The sequence below is a fragment of the Malurus melanocephalus genome, unplaced genomic scaffold (assembly GCF_030028575.1).
Source record: "Malurus melanocephalus ecotype Western Australia unplaced genomic scaffold, MMel_1.1 scaffold_547, whole genome shotgun sequence".
Lineage (NCBI taxonomy): Eukaryota > Metazoa > Chordata > Aves > Passeriformes > Maluridae > Malurus > Malurus melanocephalus.
In genome coordinates this window covers 395,774-421,518 of record NW_026623779.1, presented here as the reverse complement: position 1 = coordinate 421,518, position 25,745 = coordinate 395,774, and the positions used below count along the sequence as shown (strand labels likewise).

At 40.0% G+C, this 25,745-nt stretch overlaps 1 protein-coding gene across 1 annotated transcript in view; it reads right to left on the bottom strand.

Annotated features, from left to right (window-relative positions):
* Positions 1-25,745, bottom strand: part of ADAMTSL3 (ADAMTS like 3) — a 94,282-nt gene that overhangs the window by 18,385 nt on the left and 50,152 nt on the right. Inside the window, exons 4-7 of the mRNA XM_057382035.1 lie at positions 15,952-16,079; positions 13,489-13,534; positions 8,500-8,736; positions 1,911-2,037 (exon numbers count right to left, since the gene is read on the bottom strand). Of these exons, the coding sequence (XP_057238018.1) occupies positions 1,911-2,037; positions 8,500-8,736; positions 13,489-13,534; positions 15,952-16,079 (538 nt within the window). The remainder of the gene's footprint in view (positions 1-1,910; positions 2,038-8,499; positions 8,737-13,488; positions 13,535-15,951; positions 16,080-25,745) is intronic.

The following is a 25,745-nucleotide window of genomic DNA, read 5'->3' as shown; positions in this document are numbered from 1 at the left end:
GGTGCTTTTGTGGGTGCATCTCCTGGTTGAGCTTCATCCAAAAAAATTCCAATTTGTGTTCTCCAAGAGCCCTCTGTGATGTGAGCTGAGGAACAGCATGTTAGGGCCATGATGAAATCAGCTCCTCATCCACAGCGAATTGCTGATGCCTTGGCATTCCCTCCCTCTCTCCCMACACAGATTTCCTGCCAGAGCAGTCCCAATTCCCTCTTCTGGCTCTACACATGGTTGATTTTTCCCCTTCCTCTCCAAGTGTTTTTCACTCCATCTCCCACCCAGATTCCTTATCTAATGTTGTGTCATGTTGTGTCCCTCTTTTCCTGCCCCAGTGTGTGTGTACAGCCAATCCCACACCCTGCACCACCTTCCCCTGTGTCCCTTTCCTTACTGCAGGAGCAAACATCACATTTTTCTGTCCAGCTCATCTCATCTTTCCCTCTCCTCATGGGATCTCATCACTCCCAGCCATGAGCCTGAAGCTCAGGAGATGAGAAGCTCTTCACAAAATCTCTTCTGAATGTGAGGTGGGAGACACCACAGAGTTCATCCCATGGCACCTGCTCCACACTGCAGAAAAGCAGAAACAAGAACAACCCAAGGAAAATYTGAAACAGCTTATTTCTGGAAAAGCAACGTGTTTGTGTATTCTAAGGAAACTGCACTCATGTGATCTGGGCAGTTACAACTTGTAACAAGCTAGAGAACACTTACAAGGATAAAGTTTTCACAAACTTCAGCTGTTAAGATCCAAGAAGAAAATTTCATTCCAGAGAAGCTGAAGGGAAAGGTTGGGATTTTTTTGTAAAGGTTGTAGTAAAATGTGTGTTGATGTTCACAGACATTGCAAAAGATTTATCCATGACCAGAAGGCCACTGCCTGCCAAATCTCAAATCCCTGATCTGTGAGCAAGTCCAACAACGSGGGGATGCTAAAACATATTAAAGAAAAGGTTTCAAGAATGTTTTGACAGTGGGAAACAACATGTTTTCCTCCTCTATGTCCTCAGAATATGCTGAGTTGTTTTGGCTGAATTTTCTCCAAAACACATAGCAGCACCTGGCATGAAAGGTTTCTGACACAACTGTTGTCAAATAATCCTTCATATAAACTGAGGTATCAGGCAACCTTGACAGTTGGGGTTGCTAGATCCATCTTCATTGATCCCAAAGAGGAAAAAAAAATGTGCTTGACGGTGGAAAGCACCAGGCCAGAGGGGAGTTTGGTGTGGCAAACACAGCCAGACTCTTTGGTAAGGCTCTAATTCCAATGCCCTTACTCTTTTATACTCATATTTTCAGAACTACTGAAACCTGCAGAGTAACTCCCAGTAAGATGTTAATGGTGAGAAAGAATGGCAACATTTGAGCCAAACACACAAAAAAAGAGATGGAAGTATTTGTCCCTTTCACTGTGTGCTTTTTGTACCATACGAGTAGGAACTTGCCCCTGAAGTTCAACTGTCTTCAGACACCACAAAAAAAAAAAAAAAATCAAAGTTAATTTGAAAACCAGGTACTTTCAAGCACGGGCCACTATTTCCATAAAACCATCTATAAGATGTTTCCATGATTAAAAAACACTGCTGCAGCATCACACATACTGCAACACGAGGATACCCTCTAAAACAAGATGTGCATCTTGATGGTTATTCCTGATAGAACAAATTGAGTAGCTCTATTAAAAAAACAAATGCATATCTCAAATTCTTTCCTAGCTATACCCCAATGTGTGGTATCCCTGATGGAATTTCCACAGCCTAATCTAGCACAGACTTTGGAATAAGGAGCTTTGTGAAACTGCAAACAAGAACACAGTCAAAAGGTCAATACACACACTACTACACAGCAGAAAACACAGTCAGGGATCAATTAGCACAGGAGCAATTAGCACAGGAGCAATTATCACCTACTTTTTTCTGGTGAGCCGTGTGCCTTAGCCTGTCCCCTGACGAGCCTGCAGGTTGAGCCATCCCCTGCACAGACCCCACAATTGTCCTCCTTGGCGTTGCTCCCCAGTTGTCGATCGCAGCCCACTGCCTGCCAACACCAACAGCACATCAGAGGGCAGAGATGGAGCAGACATTGCTTTCTGCAATTTCATTTATTGTGTTATCTTTTTGATTTTATGGGTTGGCCTCATTCTATCAAAGCGTATCTTGCCATTTAGGATTTTAAAAGCATGCTGTCATTTCCACGATTTTAATGATGAACCACAACAACTGATATATTAAGCAATTCAAGCATAGAAAATACATAAATCCATATCCCACCACTTGTGTGAATGAACACCATTGAGCATTACTCCTTCTAACACAAGGGATAACAATGTTATTTACATTTYGTTTTTCATCACTGTTTAATTATCTCTGAGAAAGGATAAATGCAATAAAATAATCCAACTTAAAAATTTAAAGGGCATTTCAGCTTCACAGACATACTCCAGAGCCTTGGCCATTCAAAATTTAACTGACACTTGTGTAGATCTATTTGCCATTTACATCAATGTAAATTACAGATACGTTTGCTAACCAGCTTTTAAAAAACTTGGACAAWTCACTTCTCACCTTTTGATTTTTTCTGGTTTATGAATATTAGACTCATGCTATAAAAGTTTCCAACCATTATTATAGAAACACCCAAACTTACACACTGCCAAATATTCARAAAGCAATTTTTAAAAGAACTGTCAACTGAAAACCCTCCAGATTACAATGAAAACATTTTTCCAGGTTTTTCTTTTTCTTTGTGCCAGTCAATTCCACAAGAATTGTTGAAGAAGAAGGATGGGATCTTCTTCACTCYGAGAAGGATGGGAGTGAGAATGGAAAGACAAAGAATAGACAAAATTGATTAAAAGCACCTCCCTGCTGAATGGAAGATAAATTTTGGCCTCACCCATCTTACCCTTCACCATTTCACAGCGGAGTTTTTCAAGGAGCAATGTGGTAAAAAGCTGATCTCCAGCTTCAAGCTTGCTCAAGCCAGCCCACACACCTCTTACATTCACATATCCCTCAGAAGGGCAGCTAATTTTTCACAGGCGTAAATATTTAACGAAAATCCAAACTGACACATGGATAGAAAACCCTCTGGAAAGTCCCAGTAAAGAGCAGTGCTAGAATTGTGCAAGTGGGCAGCCTCTGTTGTACAAAAGGGAAGGGCAGGAGCTGCCAGGACCCAGCTCTGACAGAGCCAGGGGGACACAGGAGGRTCCAGGACACGAGCAGGGCTGGCTCCTCAGACACACAAATCACACCCAGCCACTGCCAAACACGGAGAAATGCAACTTCACAGYTTCACATGCCCATGGAAAAGAAAACAAAGCAGCCCCAGCTCCCCCTGCAGCCCCTGTCCCTTGTTTTCCCAATTCCCCCCACCCCGAGCTCCCTTAGGGAGGGCATTAATGGGGTCACTCACAGCACTTCAGCTGAGAACCTGCTGCAGGAAGGCATCAGATCTACCACAGAAACCTTCATTAACAGCAGGAAATTATTTTATTCCTGCAACCAAAGGGGATCTTAATCCTATGTCGCCCAGCAAGGAATTAATTCTAAAAATAAATAACCGCCTGACATTAAATCATTTCCGTTTTAACAAAAAGTTAGTTGTAAAAATGAAGCAAATTAACACRTGTGTGAATCAGACCATCTCTGAACAGGTGCTTATTTGCCACACAGAAGCCATGTGGGAACCCTGAACTATAATTTAGTTTTAGATTACAGATTAAAATATTTCTGCCTGAAGTTGTTTCTAGCAATAGCTCTGCATTCCTTGTTGACATCCAGAAAATTAAAAAAAGAAAAAGGTTGTAAACAAATTAATATAAACAAGCCTATCTTCCCATTTTATAACCAACTAATTTCGAGAAATTAATATAAACACCATTTAAGAAACAGAAACAGACTGGGCCACTGTGTGAATCAGAAAGCAGAGGAAATTTCCTGGGATATAATAACACAGTGCTCAACACATCCACGCAGCACTGACAGCTCTTCCAGTTCCAGACTCTGTTTCCTTCTGGGAGGAGGAAAACATCCCTGTTTGGGGAGGAAAACTTCTCTGTTTGGGGAGGAAAACTTCCCTGCTTGGGGAGGAAAACTTCCCCTGCTTGGGGAGGAAAACATCCCTGTTTGGGGAGGAAAACTTCTCTGTTTGGGGAGGAAAACTTCTCTGTTTGGGGAGGAAAACTTCCTCTGCTTGGGGAGGAAAACCACCTCTGTTTGGGGAGGAAAACCACCTCTGTTTGGGGAGGAAAACCACCTCTGTTTGGGGAGGAAAACTTCCCTGCTTGGGGATTCTCAGTTCCTGACAGGTAGGAAATCAGGAATGTGTCAAAATGCAAACCTCAGGACGGAGGTGATGGGCACAAGGAGACGCTCCACGATGGTCAAATTCCTGAGCCATCCATCCAGAGGAAAGGAATGTAAAGCAATAAAAAAAMCCCAGAAAAKAAAAAAAATACAGTGCATAAAATTCACTGAGTACTAAAGGGCTCCTAAAAAGACTTTCCACATATTTCTGCTGACATTTTATATCTGAAGGCAGGAGGCTAAAGAGTGTTCCACAACTCTGTAAATCCACTTCCATCAAATAAAACAAAGTGTTTCCAAAACCTTGAACTCTTACTGCAGGATCTGTCACATGCTGGAGGAGCTGAGAGATTACAGGACCACCCGGCAGGAGAAAGCACCATTTCCCACATGGTCTCCATTTCAAAAAAAAAAAAAAAACAAAACAAAACACAAAAAGAGGAGAGGACACAAACTCCCAGTGGGATTCTTGTTTGTGAGACTGTGAGAATGTGAGAAAAATAAATCAATATATGACAGCAGATTAATTTGCTCCTTTTCTGGTTGGGTCCAGCCAAATCTGATGAAGTTGGCACTGGGGGATTTGAAGGTTACTAAACCTTCAAGATGACACCCAAAGGATGAGGKTTTTTGCTATCATTTCTCACATGATTTAGATCCTTGCCAGGCTGGGAAGTGAAGCCACATTTGCACAGAGCTCTCTAAAATAAAACAAAACTTGGCAGAGAGAATCRCTCATGAACAAAGAAATAAAGATAAGGAACTGGAGATTAGAAAAAATCCRCTCCTCATCTGACAAGAAAGGTTAAATTTACACAGAAAGAAATCCCTACRGAGAGCATTGTCCATAAGAAACAGTAGGACAGAGAATAAGACAAATCCTGAAGAGAAACACAGTCTCTAGCAGCAGTGGGAAGTGCAAAATAAAAACAAATTATTCCAAAAGACCTTTCCAGTGTTTATTAATGGCACCCAGGCAAGAATGCCACCATAASAGCTGACTTGACACAGAGCTACCTCAAAATTAATTCTTCCTATGAATCACTCAAAATTTAAAGGCTAAAAAAGAGGAAAAGGCAACACAGACATTATTTTTTTCTATTTTTTAAATAGTAAGAGAAAAATGTAAATTTTTGTTTTGGGGAAAAAAAGCTGCGTTTTTAACATCTATTCAAGAATTAATTACTCAGCCTAACATGTGTTAGAAACATGTCTGCAGTAACACTGCAGATGGAAAGGAAACTTTCCTTTCTAAGTCTCTGCACACCAAATCTCCTGTGCATCCTGGGAAACCCTTGAACATATTTACAGGGGGAAAAAAGTATCRACAGGAACCAAAAGTACACAAAAAATGCAGTTTGAGAAAGCAACTCCCAGGAAAACAGGAGTCAAGGTTCAAAGAAATTAATTATTTGCTTTAATTTTAAGTTTCAAGCATAAAAATTATTTTAAAAAAATAAATAAAAGAGTGCAAGAGCCTTCCAAGAGCTTACAGAGAGTGTTTGAAGTGAAAGCTGTGACATATTTCCATGCAGGGAGGGTGCTGTGGTGGTGATGGGTGATGCTCCCTGGCCATGCCATGGCAGAAGGGACAGAGTGGGCACAGCACAGTGGATGGCACTGCCCTGACACGGTGTGTTCTGATTCAGCCTCATCTGTGCCATTTGCTGCAAGGCACAGAGCAGTGTCTGCCTTTTCTGGAACCCAAACAACTTGCTGACACTGAATGGAAAGTTCACTGCAGGATTTACATCATCTTTGACCTAATTGTGACAGCCTGGGACAGAGCTGCTCAGGCTGCTCCTCAGGACTCCAGATTTTTTGGGTGATGCATGTATTTGTTGTCCAAATATATTACTCCATATTAGGAAAATTAGCACTGTAACCATTTCAGGTGCTGGCACAGTAACACCCCATTCTGCATTCTGGTAGAAAAAAAGCAGGACTGCACAAATTAAAAACAAACCCCAAGGAGAGGCAGGGCCYCAGGCAGGAGGAGGAACTGGGTAAATGTTGCCCTCATATGTGTCTGACATGCAGATGTTTTTAAATGTCTCCACCCACAGCCAGATGGGCACAGCAGGAACATATATGAAAAAAAAAAAAATTGGGAGTTGTGCAGAGACTAAAAAAAATATCAAAAGTGTGAAAATCCTGGCAGTGAAGTTTTGACCTGTCCCCATTTAACACAACAGCCCCAGATATTTGGGCTGGTAACAGAGCAGGGTAGCAGCAGCCCAAAACATCATCAAATGGTTAGACTGAGTTAAGCCTCAAGCAACCCCATAATAATCTTCCCAACAAACTTAGTCTTTAGATTTCACTTTGGGTAGAGCTCACCCTCCAATCCAGAGTGCAGCTTTGTCCTCTCTCCATTTCCTTTGATAGAGTAAGTTTGATTTGCTCGATAAGGGAAATGCARAGGGTCAGACCCAAGGCTGGAGAACAAGAATTCCCCACCTTTGTAAATTCATTTGCTGCCAAGGTGAGAGCCTGAGCCAGAGACAGAACCAGCCCCACCTTCCCAGGAACCAGAACAGTGATGGAAGGGAAATCACGGTGGGGAGGGGGAGCTGAGCCAACCTGGACACAATAAATGAGCAAAAGCAGCAAGAGAATCCTGAGAGCAGCTTTTGGGGCTGCCAGGCTGAGCAGTGAGGGTGCCCACAGCAGGGYGGGTGGGTGCTCACTGGGATCATCACTGGGCAAACACTTGCCAAGCCATCTGCTGCCTGTGCCATTGCCCATCAGAACCCCACAGAGGATCTCACAGCCACAACTGTGACAATCACCACTCTGCTGTGTCTCTCTTAGGAGCAGTTGCCTCGATAACCATGTTTTTCTGGGTAAGATTGGATGCCAATTTGTTTTCCTGCTCAAACAAGAGTAGCACAAAGCTCTGTGTTGGCTTCCCCCAGCCCCCTTCACAAGCAAGAAACCCTTCACTCTGCCCCCTAAAGAGTTTTCAAAGAGGAAAAGGTTATTTAGACGAATCTTCATTTAATTAAACTGAATTTTAATTCAATTTTTTACATGATTAATTTCTTCTCCACTATGTCATTTATTCTAAAAATTGGATTATTTACATTTCCAAGCCTGTTATATCACACATACACACGAATACTACAAAATGCTAAGAAGAAGMATTGAAAGCATCACTTTTATATGTACTTCCCAATTGTTCTTCAGGCAACTGGACCCACCCTGGGCAAAGAGAATTTTATGCCACGTGTGAAAGATGGAAGGTGTACTATGGACAAATGCAGTTTCTCTGGGAGGAATTCTGTGTTTGGGAGGCAGCAAATGCCCTGGGTGCTGACACGACTGGCACAGGAACTGCAGCATGCACAGAAGTCACAGAAAACCCACAGAAAACCCACAGCAAGGTCCAGATCACATGTCAGTGTTGCTATAATCCATGCACCAGTCTTCTGCCAAATGTGTTAAATTTTCCCCTATAATGGAGCTATTTTTCTCATTGGGCCATATCCTGCATTTTTGAGTCACAYACATTTTAGACATTTAACAGAGCAAAAGCCACTTGCAGAGAAAGAAAACTAATTGCAATAACATGTCCATTCTCTGTAAACTGCTGTTCATAAAAAAAAAACAAAAAAAACTTTGCAATATTGCAATAACCAGACATGGGCAAGGCTGGCAAGCCTCAAATATTTTAATTTTCTGCTTTTGCAGCAACTGTGTAGAGTCAAYAGCACAACTCAAATAATAAATATATCTAGAAATGTAGATTGCCAATAAAATATTCAAACAATCAGCWCATGAAAACTCAACACTCAGCCATACAAGAGGACAGACCTGTACACTCACACCTGCCATTCCAGGATTCCATACAGAGTCCAATTTTATCCTTAACAGAGACTCAAATAAATAAAATTAAATGGGAGACTCTGCAATTTCATCACACTCTCACAGATATACTAAAGTTTAGAAAGCTGTATCTACAACAGCTAGGTCCATTAATTTTTACATGCTTAAATAGAAGAGTGCATGAATTTTATTGACCTTTTATCTTTATAGAAAGTATCAATGCCTAAGTCAGTCAGGAGGTTCTTTGGCTTCCTGAAAAGGAAAATCCAATTGACAGTGCCTGCAGATAAATAAACTGATAAATAAAATGACAATCCCACTCCAGAGCAAAGTGCCCATTTATATTCACCCGTGAGCATACCTGGCAGATCCCACTGATGCACATGTCCAAGGACTCCGAATTGCAGCGGGTGCCATCCAGCACTTTTGGGGCCAGCTCCACAATCAGGTTCTTGCCCAGAGCCTGGCATTTGAGGGCACAGGGTGCAGCRGGGTGGTTGTACACAGGGACCCACTCGTACAGCTGCCCCTGGAATTTGACATCGTTGTAGGCTGAGCACTGCTGCGCTCGGAAGTCTCCAACATCCGAAGGGCAGTCCTGAAAACAAACACAAAGTATTTTTTCTTTAAAGTAAGGAATACTTTGCATTTGCAGAGATTTTATCTGACAAATAACACAGTTCTTCAGGCAGCATTGGCTCGAGAACTGAGATCTTTGACAAAGATGCCACGATAAAGTTTTACTGTGTGTATGAAAACTGTTTATGGTGCTTTGGAGTGCAAGTCCAGAATATGATGAATATTCCAGTGACATAACTGATATGAGAAGATAATAAAATTGCTGATTTTTATGGCAACAGGTAGTACAGTTGAAGTCTGATTCCATAGTAAGAATTYGCTTCTAAAAGAATAGATATATTTCAAGTGACTACAAGGAGATATYTTCTATTCAATATTTATATTTTCAGTAGCTTTTCCCCCTAAAGGATTTCTGAGATCTCTATACTCATTCACCAATTCATATGTCAGAGTAATGAAAGAGGTACTGATGCCACAAAATAAAATTTGTCTAATTAGTCRTTCAATATTGCTTGGAAAAGGGAAAAATCATTAGGAGGAAGCATAAGAACTTTCAGTGCTTAATCCTTTAGCCTAATTACAAAACATCTTCACTTCATGGAAGCAGTGTTATTATTTTATTGCAATAAAATACACTCCAACTGCTAAATATTGATAATATATTTCCAGCTCTGAACCTCCTCTCACACAGCTGAAAGACCAAATATCAAAACTGCTGGAAATAAAAACGCTCTAAAATACTTTTTCTACACGAAGCATTGCACCCAAACAATGATGTTAATACTAAACTGTGGTGACAGGAATGGAGATGAATACTGATTGATTTGAGAATAACTCTGATCAAGTACTGGCAAAGGAGTTACTGTGTCAAACAATTCCTCACTGCAGACTTCATTTGAAAGGATGTCCAGTGTCAAAGAGCCCACAGCCAGACTGAAAGGATATTCTTCCAAGAATTCCAACTGCACATATAAGCCAGATGTGAGGCTGATTTTAACAAAGTTTTGTTTTCATTGGATGGAAGACTGAAAGATTGTGACGTGTCAGCCGAACTCATGGAACTTATTACAAAGAATTAGTTAACAATACTGATCCCAAACACAGCTTCARCCTTATCAGAGAAAAAAGCTGACAAAATAGTGAGTATTGGTGGGCATGGGTGAACAATGTTTGGGCCCCAGCCCTCATCTTGTTTGTGTCTCTCTTCATTTTTAATCTATTGCAGGCATCAATTCACTCCACCATTCCCTCCTTCCTCTCAATATTCCCCATTTTTTTCTTATTTGTTAAATATTTTTGCTACTGATTCCAGGATTTCTCCAATTTTTTAATTTCAGCAATAGCTTTTGTCTCACTCAACCCACTGAACCATGGCCAGGCCATTTTGGGTTCCTACTCTGCAAAAGGAGATGAAGACATTTCTGTGAGGCCCAAAACACGAAAATGTCAAAAATAATCACAGCCAGACCTCGCAGTGGAATGAAGTGCATTCATGACATGATTTATGAACATATTAGACACATCTGAAAAAGATGCTTTAGACATGACTACCATGCAGATTAAAAACACATATATATATATATTTCTGTTCTTTTTGTGACAGATGATAGAAACTACTGCATCCAAGGGCTGATTTCTTACAAAATGCATCTTTGAGTTCTGGCAATGAGCACCCCCAGCCTCAGAAAACAAAGCTGACCTGGGAAATCTGTATCTTTGTAGGCAATGTTCATGTACAAAATGTGAAGGTTGCATCAGACCCTGTGACTCTTGCCAACAATTACTCCACTGAAAAAAGCACAAAAGAGAAGGCAAGAAAATTCCCAGTAAAAATGATGACACCAAAGCAAGTCTAGCCCTTTGTCTAGTTTTATTCTTTGAATCTCATTTTGTTGAAGCCCAGCCAAAACTGATGAAGTCATTGTTTTGTTTTCTGTTTGAATTTAGCTTCAGGTTCTATGTTTTTCCTACACTATTTTCAGGCCACTTGTAAGTGAAATAAARACACCTGAGCTGGAAACCACCCCAGCCAAGGGAGCTTTATGGTGCATCAGCTTTATAAATATAAAATAAATAAATGAACAGATTAGAGAGAAACTATGTAACTCAAGGTGAAATACTAGAAAGCAGACATGGTACAGCCAAGATTTTCTGAATGGGATAAATTAGCTGGTTAAGTGGATGCTGGGACAATTACAGATGAATATGCTRAACAAGTGTGAGCATTATCTGCATATAATAAAAATTTATAATGGAATTAAACATGGGGATATCTTTTACAAAATGGTGTTTTTTTCTGACTGTAGAAGGATCACTCTGGCAAAAATATAAATGACTTTTTGGCACACAGGAATGTGAAATTTATGGGGAAATGGCCCAAATAACTTGTTCTGTGAATAGGACCCTAAAGGATTAACTTAAACACTTCCACACAGTGCACATCACTGCATTAGAATGTAACACTATATACAAAAACTGAAATTTAAAAAAAGGGGGCAAGCAAGACTGAAAATCTCACTGAACAGCATACAATGAATAGTTTATTTCTCTAAAGTTTCTAGATGGAAGGCTGAAAGCACACATGCAGTTTTAGGAAATCCTGACCTGGCCTCTCAGCTATGATAGCAAGATAAGCACGCTACACATACGCCTTAATCTCAGCAATTATTTTGTTGCTAAGACCTTGAATTAAGTTTTTGATTGAAACATCACTAATATTATTCTGGAACTATGCTTGAGTTCAATGAACTTACTACTATTCCATTACRAATCCACATGAAACCAATTTTCTGGTAAAATGATTCTTGTTCTTTTCATTAGAGTGACACACATATGAAGTTGTGCTTCATTTGTACTCCCCAATATAGATGTTGGTGGTGTAAGGTATCACAGAGCAAAATTACATTTGCAGACAGCTTTACACTGTATTYATACTGAATATCTCATGTGGTTACCAGCAATACCTGTTAATATGGAAACAAGCTAGTATCAAATCTTAATTTTCAAATTAAAATTTCACCCCCAAAGTGAGAAGCATTGATTAGAAATAATGCTTTGGGGAAAATGATATAATTTGAAACTAAACTGGCCTTCTAGTCTCAGCTTTATATTACATGTAAGGTCCCATTTCAAGGTTAACTCAGATCTAAAAMGGGGTTTGAATCCAGTGATGCCAATTTCAAAGATCAACTGTATTAACAGTGGAAATCTCATTAAATATATTTTTTCTCAGGAGTTCTTCATTATCTGACCCATAATGTCGGAAAAACCATTCCTAAGAGATTCTGACTGTATCTGAAGTGAAATGGAAACCTGATCCCTTTCAGACATGCCCCAAAAGCAGAACTGCAAAGGCAGTTTCCTGTCTGGAAATTAACATTTGAATCATCATAAATTCAAACACATTCACATAYAGGCGCCTGCCACTTATCGCTTTAAAACAAGTCCTAAAGTTAAAAACCAGGCTCCAGTGACTTCAGATAAACTCCCTGGGAGTTCAGAGAGGATTTGGAAATCATCTGAATTTTCTCCATGCTGAAGCATAAAGTGCCTTCATTTTCATCAGATTTCTATGCATAAATCTTTAAATGAAYGGTGTCCACAACTGTCCCTACATACACTGAAGGCACTGGGGCTGTGCATGGTGGGGTTTTTGCAGTTTTTGCAGCATTTTTATTTATGAGCTCAGGCCATTGTGCACCAAGCTGCGGAGTTTTTTTTTTTTTTCTGAAAAGGCAAAGGACAGGTTTTGTCTCCAGAATYTGGCACAATTCAACCCACTGCAAGCTCAGCCCTCGCCTTTCAGGGGTGTATTTGTGAAAATCATTGCCTTTTTCCAAGAGCCAGAAGCACATTAATCCACCTTCTTTTTTCTATTATTTTTTTAAGAAAAGAATGTAAAAAGAAGGGGAAAAGAATTGTTATTWATTACTTATCTATGTAGTGTATTTTCCAGAATAGATGACACAGCTCTGACACTCAGTGCAAGATCAGCTGTGCAGAATAGAAAACACTCTGCATGGCTGTGTTTGCACCCACATTGTGTCAGCCCATGGCACAGCAAAATCCTGCCTGAGCTGCTCMCCCTGCGTGCCCAGAGCTGGGCTGAAGGGCAGCAATTGCTCAAACAGCACAAAGCACCACTGCAGATCAGTGGAACACGAGTCCTGAACTCACTGTGTGTGAATGGTTTTGATAAAACCAGTCTATAAAAATAAAAATGTGATTGCATCACAGCAACAGCCAGTGCGTGGTGAAAGCTCCATCCTGACACACAGACACACACAGAGCTGCTTTAAACAAACAGAGGGAATTAATAAATTAATTAATAATTAGTGAGCACGTGTTATCCCATTTCAGGTCTCAAAAGCACCCAGGCAGCTCTTTGCTCCCGTGAACAGTGCCCACCCCATCACCAATGATCACAAATGACCCTGAGCTCAGTTTAATGCTCAATCTGAAACACCCCCAGGAGAAACACTTGCTAGTTTAAGGAGGGAACTGATTTTTTAATCCTCCAAAACATGTAACTCTCCTAACAAGTGATATAAAAAAATTCTGAATCACAATTGGTACCATAATTTTCAAAGAAAATGTCCATTTGGGAAGTCTGAATCTGAGACCTCATGGTGTCACGCAGACTGAACTGTTTAAAAGTGGTAATAATGATGGAAAGAAAATTATGCACCATAAGGTTTTAAATAAGAAGCAGCATTTCTTAAACTTTAACACATTTTTGAATGAGTAAAGCAGGATTAAAGGCCAGACTCACATTACTACTGCAGGTTTTGTATCGAATGTTCCGACCTTCACAGTTCCTAAAAAACAGAATAAAAACGGTTACACTGTATAACAGCAAAACACAACCTTGCCTGTTTTACAGCTAGTTATTCTCTCAAAAATCAGACTTTTATTGCTACTGCCCTACCATAATCTGGACTCAAAATACAAGGTTTAAATATAAAGGGGATCTGGGGATTCAACTCCTTACACTGCTGTCTCTCCTCAGCAGAGAACGTGGGACTTTCCCCGTAAGCCCAATTTACTGCAAACCTTATGAAAAACACATTTATTTTGTGGAAAAGGCATTTCTAAGCCTGATCTCTGCTGATTGCAAGCAAGTTATTCCTAATAAAGGGGATRTGGCCTAGAGGAGAAGATCAGAATATCAAAGTGATCATTTAAAACCAAACAGAATTCTTGTGGGCTGCAAGAACAATGTCCCCAAAATTTGTGACTCCTGCAATGCAGACCCTCAGTCTGTTGTGAGTAGCTGAAATAACAAGCTATAATATAACAAATATAATAGAGTCATGGTTATTTATTGTGGTCTCATAAATCCGGGGAGGTTGGGTTTCACACTTGTTTTAAAGATAAACTCTGCCAAACTTCTCAATAATGAACCAGCACTTTTGCACAGTGTAAGACAATCTGCTGYGTTAAAAATGGCAATATCAAGCCTTTGGAAGAACTGAAAATGCATTTCAAATGATTGGATAGGAAATTATAATTGGTGATTTCTCTACTATCAAAAATTGTTTCAGAATAATCCCTGATTTGCCTTCCATTAAAGAATACGYGAACACATAGCTGGTAATTTACATCTCTTGAACTAAATTTTCTGCTTCTTGCATGAAAATGGATAAGAAATATTTTTTTTTTAATAATGTGTGAGAGGGATTGAAAAATAGCAATTGAAAAGGATAAAAAGTGGATGCCTGAAGCAAGAATTCAACCAGCTCAGCTGAAGGTACAACTGTTAAAAATCAGGATATTACAAGTCTCAAATTTCYAATCTTTTGCAAGAGTCACTGCATCACAACATGCAAGTTAAAAATGYTTATGATACATACAAATGTGAAAACTTGGTTTCACAATTGTGTGTTTCCTGGATATTACTACAAAAATCAAACACAGAAAAAAACCTTTTAAACTATACATTTGTCAAGGTATGGAAAACACATGTTTTTCACAGGGGAACACATTAAAAATATTAATAAAACCACAGTGGAATTTATACTGGTGGAACTTATTGAGCTTGTTTCACAGTCCCTTACACATTGGTAGTGTATCAAGGCCTCTTGCTAGAACCATTACTTTTCTCAAAGATCTTTGTGCATTTTTCACTAAAAGAAACAGTTTTAATCAATTATCTCTGCATCAATTAGCTCTGTATTTCGTACAGTTCGTCCTTAACTAGCACATCACTCTATAAGCCTTCTTTAAGTAAAAGTGATTTCCTGGCTAATACTGCATTCAACCTAAAAAATCTCAACTAAAAAGAAATTTAAACATGATCATCAGTTTTAAAAATGTTTAAGAGTTATTCAAGGAAAAGAAGCAATTCTGGATGGTAGCACAGATTCCTCAGGGCTGGTTGGGATCTCTTCTTGCCTGAGTCCAGGCCCAGAGCACTGCTGTGACTTTTAGGATTGCAGCACTAAGTCCTACATTAGTTCWGTTTCTCTGCTGAGGTTAAAGGCTYTCACTGCAGGTGTTGTTSTATTCAAGCCACATTACWCCTCATCCATGACAACATTTAGCTACCAGGAGCACTGCACAGAAACAACTGGAAGGGGAAAAATCAGAGAATCAACGTGGGTGGAAAAGAGCCTGAGATGATYGAGTCCAACCTGTGACCCAACAGCACCGTGTGAGCTCAGAGCACTGAGTGCCAGGGGCAGAATTTCCTTCAACACCCAGGGATGGCCATGGCATCACCTCCCTGGCAGCCTCTTCCAATGCCAGACACCCTTTCTGTGAAGAAATGCCTCCTGAATCTCTCTTGATGCAATTTGAGCTCTGCCCTCTTGTCCTGTGGTGTCAAAGCAGCATTTGATGCAGCCACATGAGCAGCAGGCATTGAATTCTGCCAYGTCCAAGAGAAGGCTGATCTGTATGTGGGAACTCAGGATCTGGTTTGTATTGCAGTTAAAGGACTGCTCCCTATTTGACCAGCTAAATAAATCACTCCTGCTACTCCACAATCGTATTTCAGATCATGAGACAGTTCAGAGCTAAAGGCTCAGGGTTTTATCTTWTACAAACATGTATTAAAAACAGGATTATATAAGCTTATCTGTGCACAGGTTTGGTGTCAGAAACAGGGGGATTGGCAATGTGGCAGGAGAACACACACACTCAGACACACACACATAGAGGGATTGGCAGTGTGGAGCTGAACACACACACACACACACAAACACACAAACACACACAGAGCAGCGTGGCTCACCTGCCATTTAAACACCTCCTCAGTGAGTAGGAGGCTCCCCCTCCACAGGTCCGTGAGCAATCACTCCAGGCCCCCCAGGCATCCCAGGAATCATCCTTATCTTCGTCTGAGCGGGTAGTTCTGGAGCTCTAAACAAAAGAAAAAAAAAGGAAGATGGAAAGGAGAAACAAAACCAATTTGTTCCATATGTGTTTTCCTGCTTGGCATTAATAGCACCAATTATGTTACTTCGCTGCATGTTTACCATATTTCAAATTTAATGTTTTAATATATAATAACTATATGGGGGAAAGGCAGAGTCTGTGAAGATCCATAGTAAACAATGTGCTCCTCCTGCCAAAGAACTGCTRTGCTCAAACTCACTGTGGTTCCAACACCTCCATGTCCACACCACAATGTCACACACAGACAAAGCATCSTGTTCAAACACATCATGGGCCTGCACAATCAAACTAAGATTTTTAGAATCCTSTATTACACCCACCTTAAGATTAAAACATCAATTTCTCTAACCAYCGTGGTAATAGTTTGCACATAAAAATACCACTAACATAAGGTAATGGCTTTTGGCATCATTATGAAAGCCAGAYTGTGGATAAAAGTGAGGCAGTGGGGTATTTTGCTCAGGTGACAGAGAATATTGACCAATATTTATTCTGCCCCAGAAGAATCACAAATGACAGAACATGAAGATTTAATCCAAGCTTTCATGAAACAACTATTTACAGCCAATATTTTTATTCCCATTTACTTCAGTGGTCAACTTTAAAAAAAAAAAAAAAAAGAGAAATAAATTGTTTATCAGAGGATAAGCATCTCTATTTGAACACTGAATTGCAGAAGCTGGAATAAATATATCAGTAGTTCCTTAACTTTCTTGCTCTTGTAAATTTACAGATTTTACAATCATTTACCGTAAAGCTTTARAAGTGTTCTTAGGCCAATCTACCATTCCAAAACCGATAGAGCCCAGCTCTGCCAAGACCCCTGAGGAATTTTCACACTGACGCTGGGTTTACTTTATATCAGAAGCCAACTCTGAAATGTCTGACACTGAAAATGGAACCAACTGCCTTCTGCCTTGACAAAAAAAGCTCAGCACTTCCCAAGAAGTCACTCGGCACACGAAAATAAATCAAGATAAACAAAAGAGGCACTTCTTTCAAATTTATGGGTGCAAAATTAGTTTTTCCTCTGCAAGCCCAAAGCAAATTATTGGGTTTTAACACTTTGAGAAATGATTAAACTTGTGATATTAAAAAAGCAACACATGCTGCTCTTTCTCAGAATAGTTATTTTCTTTAGACAAAGCAGCGACAATGCCCAAAATAATCCCAACTTCATCACTGTATTACAACCAGCCACATGATATTAACAGACAGAATGTCATCTAAAGCCCAAAACAAAGTCCAGTTGTTCACTTCCCAAACTGCTTTGATAAAAGCCATTGTTCTGAACTGTATCTAATTAAAAAGCTGTAAATACTGTGACGATCAAAGCAGAACTTTATGCCAACAAAGCCTTCTTCAGAATCATTGACTAATTCAGTGCCCACAGTGTTGATTTAAGCTCCAGCTAGTTCAAACTGTTTGCCCCATGGGAAAGAGTTAAAAGCAGCTTGCACTGACTTAGTAATTTACTAGCAAAATAATATTGATTTACTAGCTGTCTGGTTTCATAAACTCTACACATCACATTTGTCTACACCATGGTACCAAACTGAAAGAAAAATAAAGAGAACATCACCAGCATCATGATTTACTCCAACAAAGGCTTGGAAACTCATTTAGGAATTAAACTSAGAGCTAATTGCACTTGGACACAAAAGGATATTATTGTACATCACAACCGCATCCACAGCTTGCTTGACTTCAGTTTTTTGTGTTTTTATTGTCTCCAGTCATAATCCTGCCATGGTTCAGCAGTGGAAATTTGGCCCATATTGGAACAGCTTTCCCTGCAATGGTTTAACCCTGCAACAGATGAAGGGCACCACGGGCATTGTGCACATGGATTGKGGAACATTCACAGAGCACAAACAGAAATGTGTGTGTGGATGGGCACATGTGAGCCCATGGTGGAGCCACTGCAGGGAATCAAATAAAASAACTTCAGCCAGGACAAACACAGCCTGCATGGTTTGCTGCTCTTTCTGGACAGGAAAAGGTGTCACAGTCACACAGGACCCAGCTGGGAGGAGCTATACCACACCTTAACATGGGGTTAGATGCAAACACTGCAGTCAGGCCAATAGCTAAAAACCTATAAAAACTTCTTTGCTGAAATCCAGTTTATATGATAAAGGTAGACCCAAAATCTGTCATCCCAATCTGTAACTCATTCTGAAAGGAAAAGGTTCACAGCAGTAAACATGGACCTGGGCAAGGATCACTTGGATCGGGGGTAAGGGAAAATAAACTCCAAGTTTTGAAGCTGTTGGTGATAGAGCCAGAGCCTCAAGGACTGAGATGAGAGCCTGCCAAGGTTTCCCCGAGGTCTGGAGCCCAGCAATGTGCAATCTGAGTTCTCTGCTGACAGCCCTTAACTGGCACWGACAGTCTTGTCCACAGAGGATTTTACTGAATGTGGCACTGGAGATTTGAACAGAAAGGAAAGTGTCAGTGCCAGTTTCTCTCCTCCTGGGCAGAGCTCTGTTTGTGCTGYTGTCACATGTGGACACTCACTGTAACCCCATGTTCTGTAAATTATTCTGTGCAGGGCTCTCAGGCCATACCTGCCTTGGAACCAACCACTCCAAGTAACTGAGAATAGCAGAAAGTGGGCACTGAGGTAAAATAAACCAAACCCAGATGTTAACAGGGCTGATCATTACCCCAAAACAAGGGGATTTTACTGTCCCCTGTAACACCCAGTAAATAACAACAGCTACATTGACACACATTAAAAAAATCAAACACAGCGCTGTCAGATGGAGAAAAAAAGACTATTTGGCCAAACTTTTGTTTGGCTGTTATGAAGGATGACATAATTGTCTTGAATTTGGTCATGCAGACTTCAAAGGAGAAGTGGTGCCAGAGAACGAAGGTCAGTTTATGTAGTTTTATTATTATTCAGACACCCATTACATAAGGCTTGGATATGTAAATGTTTAGCATTCAGYGTAACAAAGATTCAGCTCCTCCTCAGAAATGCTCTGACACCTTAATTGTTTGTTTTACACTGTTTCTAGCATACAATTTTTCTTTAAACACAAAAAAACACAAGGCTGGGATGGCACAGAAGGACTGGGATACGGAGGATTATTCACCAGGACATTTGGAACTGTGCCACTGTCACTGCAGCTCTATGGGTGAGGGTGATTTGGTTTTCCTCACTGTTTGTTTAGCTGTTTACTMAAGTGGTTTGTGTTGATTCACTCARGTTTGCCAAAGTCCAAAACACAATCASCAAAAGGAGTTACACTGGCACAGCCATGTTGCTATTTAATAATGCATTTCTCACAATTAAACTTCTCCACRCAGATTTTAGACTCTTCGGATTAAACTCATCCAAGGGAAAGAACCCTTGAAGGGTATAAACACCACTTCAGTACCACCGAAGGCCTAAATTAAGCAACACCCAAAACTCAGTGCTGGCCCTTCTCCCAGGAGYGAATGTCATCTTTGATGGTGTTTTGAACAGAGATGAAGCATTTCATTTTCATTGCTTCTTCCCACTCTCACAACCCATAAATACCATTAACACTGTCCTGACTCTCAGAGCCTTCCAGAGCTTGAGGTTCTGCTGCTCTTCACCAATCCTGCACTGTGCCATTTGCTTCTCCTCATCCTAAAACAGCTCCAAACCCARGGAGCTCATGGAATTACAGCACTGAAGGGAAAATATCCTGCCTGAGCAGCTCTGTGATGCATTTCCCAGATCCCTCTTTCCAGACACTGCCCTTGGTGAAGAGGGATCAAATTGCACAGTTGACTGATCCTCGAGCAGRAAAGAACAAGAATTTACCTGCAATAATCACTGCCTGTGCTATTCGGCCTCAGAGCTGAATTCTTCACTGTTAACTCGAGCTCTCATGTCCAGAGCTTTGCCCCAAACTCACCAGAAATCTCTTTCACTGCTAAGGTCACATAGAAAAATGATTCACACCTCTATTTTGTATACTCTAAGTGAGGTGTAGAATGAAGACTACAGATCTAGGAAAAACCATTTCATTTCTAAACAGAAGAACRGTCAAAATGTATTTCCAGACAAATAAGAATTATTAATAAGACTGGTTTTAACTTAAAAACTTCCACTTGTATCCTTACAACAGATTTCAAGACACTTCCTGATATATTTCTGCTATTGCCGAGTGCATTAATGTTAGCTAATTGTGCACTGTATATGTCATTGAGCTTAATAAACCTTTCACTTCGATGTACCAAAGTAAACTATGTATTATTCTGTATGTTAAAAAGAATGTATCCAGAATTAAGAAATCCTGGAGCAAAAAAAACAATGCATCACTATTTTATACTGATAAAAACCACCTGGGAGTAAATGCAGCTATTTTAAGCAGATGTTTAGAACTAATTAGTTTTAAAATCATTAACATTAGTTCAGTTACATTATCTGTTCCTTGCCTTGGCCTCAGCACTGCAAACTGACTGCAAAATGGAGCCCATGACCCATAACAACATGAATAATTCAGAAACACAAACTGCTGAAGCTCAGAAACAGGGAGAATCACCAGCAAAATCAGCCAAAAGGCAAATGATGGACTTACAGAGCTACATGAAAAAATACATCTCGGGGCTCAGGGCTTCGGACCTCTCAGTGCTGAATTCTGCAATGYATTTTCGTTCTACAGAAGTTACCAATAAATTCAAATTTTGGAAAATAAAGCATGCACAAGTGTCACACACAGGAAATATTTACAGYATAATTCATTTTCATACTGAACTAAAGGACAATCTCAGCATGTTTTTCAGTGTTATACTGCATCCAGATTTTTCCATTGTCAGAGTGTTGCAAAATCTCATTTTGACAGCACAAGGCTGCACTGCAGGAGTTGTCAGGACAGAGCTGGAGGTTTTGGCAGGTGCAGCAGGGATACTTGAGGCTTTTGGCATCCAGGAAGGGATGAAATGTTGCTGGGCTGTTTGGCACCTATGAGCTAGCTGAGGCTTTTGGCACTGCAGAGTCTGTATCACCTCCTTCCTCCTTGGTGAGCAGAGGGAACATGGAATTTGTGGGCACGGAGAAGGAATCGTGGTTCCCTCCCCAACTACCCCAAGCAGAAAGAAAATACATTGGAATACCTGAAAAATACAGATATTTCTGCAGCTGACAGCAGTGAGAACAGCACCAGTCTAACCCTGACAGTAATCCTAATCCTAACCCTGACCCTAACTGTGACCCTGACCCTAATCCTAACCCTAATCCTAACCCTGACCCTAACCCAAATCCTAACCCTAACCCTGACCCTAATCCTAACCTTGACCCTAACCTTAACCCTAACCCAAACCCTAACCCTGACCCAAACCCTAACCCTGACCCTAACAGTTTATAACATCAGAACAAGCTTTATTCCATCACAGTGATACAGGAGGTATTTGATTCAAAGCAATGCCCTAAAAACCATCACTTAAAAATACACAACTCATTGACACTTAGGCACAGGACCTTCATACCCATACTTGTGAAAGAAAAGTCATGTTTTCACTRATTGGTTACAACACTTTTTTCCTTTTTTAGGAAACTGTTTAGAGAACTCACAATGCAAAAGCCCACTGAAACCAATCCTTTTTCTCAGGGAAAAATTACTGCACCTCTAACTTGAAAAAGAGCCCCAATACATATATTTTAAAAATTTGTTTAAAATCATTTTCCTGACTTGAGACACTGCCTGCCAAGTTCCTGCTAGAGGGAAAATTTTCTGGCTAACAGCCAAGCCTACGAATAAAAGGAGTTTATAGGGGAAATACTGACAGAAGAATAAACTGTAGCAAGAGCAGCCGCTRTAGGAAAGTCTTTCTTGTGCATTTTGTCAATCCATAATCTGCAATATTCATAACCCCGGATATTGGGATATTGCACTCCTGCCTCCCTCAATTTCATACCAAAATTCTCCATGGTGCCAGACCAATGATTTGATTATTGTATTTATGCCCCATCACTGAGAGGAGGCATCAAAACCCCTCCRTGGTGCACAAGTGACTGTGCCCCGTCTCCTGAGCCACCCTGTATTTTAATCCTACATGTAGCACTGGGAATGGCAATATTGCTATAAAAGTAATGCAAAGCAGATCACAGACCATTAGCAGACACGGCCTGGCAACAGAACAAATGTCAAAAGGAAAAATATCAAATCCACATTGTCAGATGMCGGCAATTATATCAATCCTAATTTTTGTTTCCATAAATGGAGAAAAATTATGCTTATAAATTTTAAATTTCAAAGGAATACTTTTATGTTAATGTATTTGTCACCCCTGATTTTTAAGGTAGATATCACTTTTTGTAGAGCCATTTYAAATTAATAAATTGAAGGAGAAGATTTACTAAGCCTATAACTGAAAAGCAGTCTGACTGAAATTCTGCCCAAAGTAACTCCAAAACTTGTCAGCCTGATCATGGTGCCTCTTTAACCATGGCATAAATCAAAYTTAGCCAGATGAGTTTTCTGCTCAGAGAAAACAGTTCTGCCCCTTCAACCACGAGCTGATCTTTGGGTGATATTAAGCAATGGCAGAACGGATCCAAAACCAAAATATAATTTCAGTGTTTCTTTTATTACTCATGCTTAACTTCGAGACAAATTTAATACTGAAGTTTGCTCAGCTCCACTGGCTCCAGCTGATTTCCTGCCCTTGAAGAGCAGTTTCATTCTCTGTTTGGAAGGGTCACTTTACACAAGGGCAGCCTGGTTTGAAGATTTGGGAACTTCCTTGGTGGGCACCTGCACGGTGAAATTGTCCTTAGGCTGCTGCTGCTCTCTCACAAGGGGAACTTCTGTTTGATCTCTGGTTCCTCACAGTCAAAAATTTGTACAAATTCTGTCAAAGCTCGCTCCAGCTATGTTCCCTCACAGGTGGCAAAACACAYGTAAATTCTGCAGGAAGTGGGTTTTTCGATAATTAAAAAAACCCAAACAAAACCAAACCCAAAAACTAAATATAACAAAACAAAAAAAACCCACCAAAGCCAAAAACCGAACCAAACCCCCCCAAAAACACCCACAAACCMCCCCCCCCCMAAAAAAAAAACAAACCAAAACCAAAACCCACAACCAAGCACCAAAAAAAACCCACCCAAATATTAAAATGTCCTGCCTCTATTCCATCCTGCAGAGGATTCTCAGCATGCAGAAGTTCTGAGGGCAGATTTTGGATATAATTTACGTCCAGGTTAAAAAAAAGACTTGCTGAGGAAAAAAAAAAAAAAGGTCCATGTGCAGAGAACTGTTTCCCAGAAATGTATTTTATGTGGGATTAAAAATGTAATATTCTCTTGTCATTCCTTTCCACTTTGAGTCAAATAAAATATAATCCACTGAAACTCATTTGATATCTGGTGAATAGTTTTCCTTTTATTGATTTTCTTGCTTCCAGCTTGGGGAGAAAAAATCCCATCCAGGGAACAGTTACAATGGCAGCACAGGTCTAGATCCAATTCCCAAAGAAGCAGCAGAAAAAGAAAAAGCCACTGACTTCAAATAAAGGAAGATGAGGGCTTAATTACACATGTGGGGTAAGGACATATTTCCCCATTTGGAAAAATGTTAGCACAACTTGCTTTCTCTTCTGTGTCCAAGTTCCTGGCTTTTAATTCTCCAAAGAYGGAATTATCCAACGAACAGTATTCATGGGAGAAAAAGACAATTCCATCTATCTCCGGTCTGACCCTGATTTCTTTCCAGATCTCTACTACTGTGTGTGTTTCACCACAGAGCCTGGATATGGAATATCAGCACGACTCTTTCCATATCTGCTCAGTGCCAGGGTTTCCTACTATCAGTCCAATATTTTATGGTTATTGTATTAGCTTCCCAGCAGTACCTCCTCAAGTTCTGGAGCCTGAATCCTCCATTAACAGATGCTAAATACAATAGTTGTTTTTCACTTTTAGATCTTGTGAAAGCCCATAAAAATGAGTGGTCAGTTTGTCCAATTTTCTGAAGAAATTTTCCAAGATTTGAATGGGCAACRTATAAAACCACTAAAAATACTCTTGGCAGCTCATTCATTTGGATTGTGTTCCTTCTGCCAAGCCAACTAATGAATAGCTTATTCCAAGATAGGACTTCCGCAGGAATTTTTTGTAGTAAAGGTAAGAATATCTATTTATAAAATTCCCCGGCTGCTTGTATTTGAAGGGCTTGGAGAAGGGAGGAGTTTTGGAGAGGCTTTGTGGGCTCTGGTTTTTATTATTAAAAGGGATATTAGCGTTCGGAATTAAGGAAAATCGGTGTAAATAAATTAATCAACAAAGTCCCTTTTTGTTTTTMATTCTGCCATATACTCTGGTAAATGGATGATAACCAAAATATCCCTGTCAGGCTTAGTGAACAAAGCTTGATATCAAAGCCATGGAAATGGATGGAAAGAATCTCATTCACTTTGCTGGGTTTTGATAGGACCTACAAGAACCCCCTGRATTCCATGTCAGATGGAGCCAAACTCCAGACTGGATGTGATTTCTTACACATATGAGCAGATAAAGATCAAAGAAGAGGGGAAAAATCTCCTACATATTTTCCCCAACTTTATTTCTTTTACCAGTCTCCCCTGGCTATAAAGCAGGTATTTGTTTAGAGTCTAGAATTATGCTTCTTCAAATACCCTCAAAAAAGATCCACTTAAGAATACTTTTTTCCACTCTCACACACATAGATTTAAAATGGTGGTTTTTTTCAACATCTTTAGCATAGCAGAGTTCATTTTTTGGCATGAAAGAGAGGGATATCTTTTATGTCTTTTCCCATATTCCATATACAAATTTATTTTGAAAACCTGAAACAACTTCCTGCTTGGTTGCACACATTTTTTTCCACTGAAATATATAAAGCTAAATTAATTAAGTGAAGCTTTCCAGAGAGCAAGGAGATCAAYGAGCTGTGCAGTCCACAACACACAGTTAACAGATTTTATACGAGTTTATCCACTGTCGAATTTCAAACACTTCTGAATGTTCCACATTTTATGGCATTACTTATTTCTCTTCTTAAAATAGATCCTCAAAAGAGGCTTTTTTYCCCTAAGAAAAGATCTTGCTCACCATTCATCAGTCAAGTCAAAGACCACAAYATAATCAGTTTATCCTATTTATCGTGCTGAGCACAAAGGGAKATCAGCATTCAATTTTTTTTTTCTCACTGGTGTAGAGAAAAACTAAGTAACTTCCACGCTTTTATAATGCACATAATTCAACTGTATTAAAAATYATCTGAGTATCAACTCACGGGTTAAAAAACAAAGAAAAAGGTTCTCAGTCTTTGTAGAGATGACAATAGCTAATGGTACAAATATAAATTTGGCTTGTGATGTCATTCTCCTTTCCCTTTGTGTGCTCAGAGCCACARCAGCAGCTAAATAAGAATAACAAATAATAAGGGAAGCTAACAACAACAACGAGCAAATGCTGGGCTTGGAAAGCTTTGCAATCCTGGTCAACAAACAGATTTAGAAACCAGCTAGACAAATATCCATCAGGAAATGTTCACTGGGTTTAATCCTCTCCAGGTATAGACCATGGTGACTTCCAGAGCCATTCCCCCTTTGAACTGTGGTGGGGCAGGAGAAGGTGCTGCTGCTCTGAAGGAGCAATCAGAGCTCAGAACACAAAGAACCAAA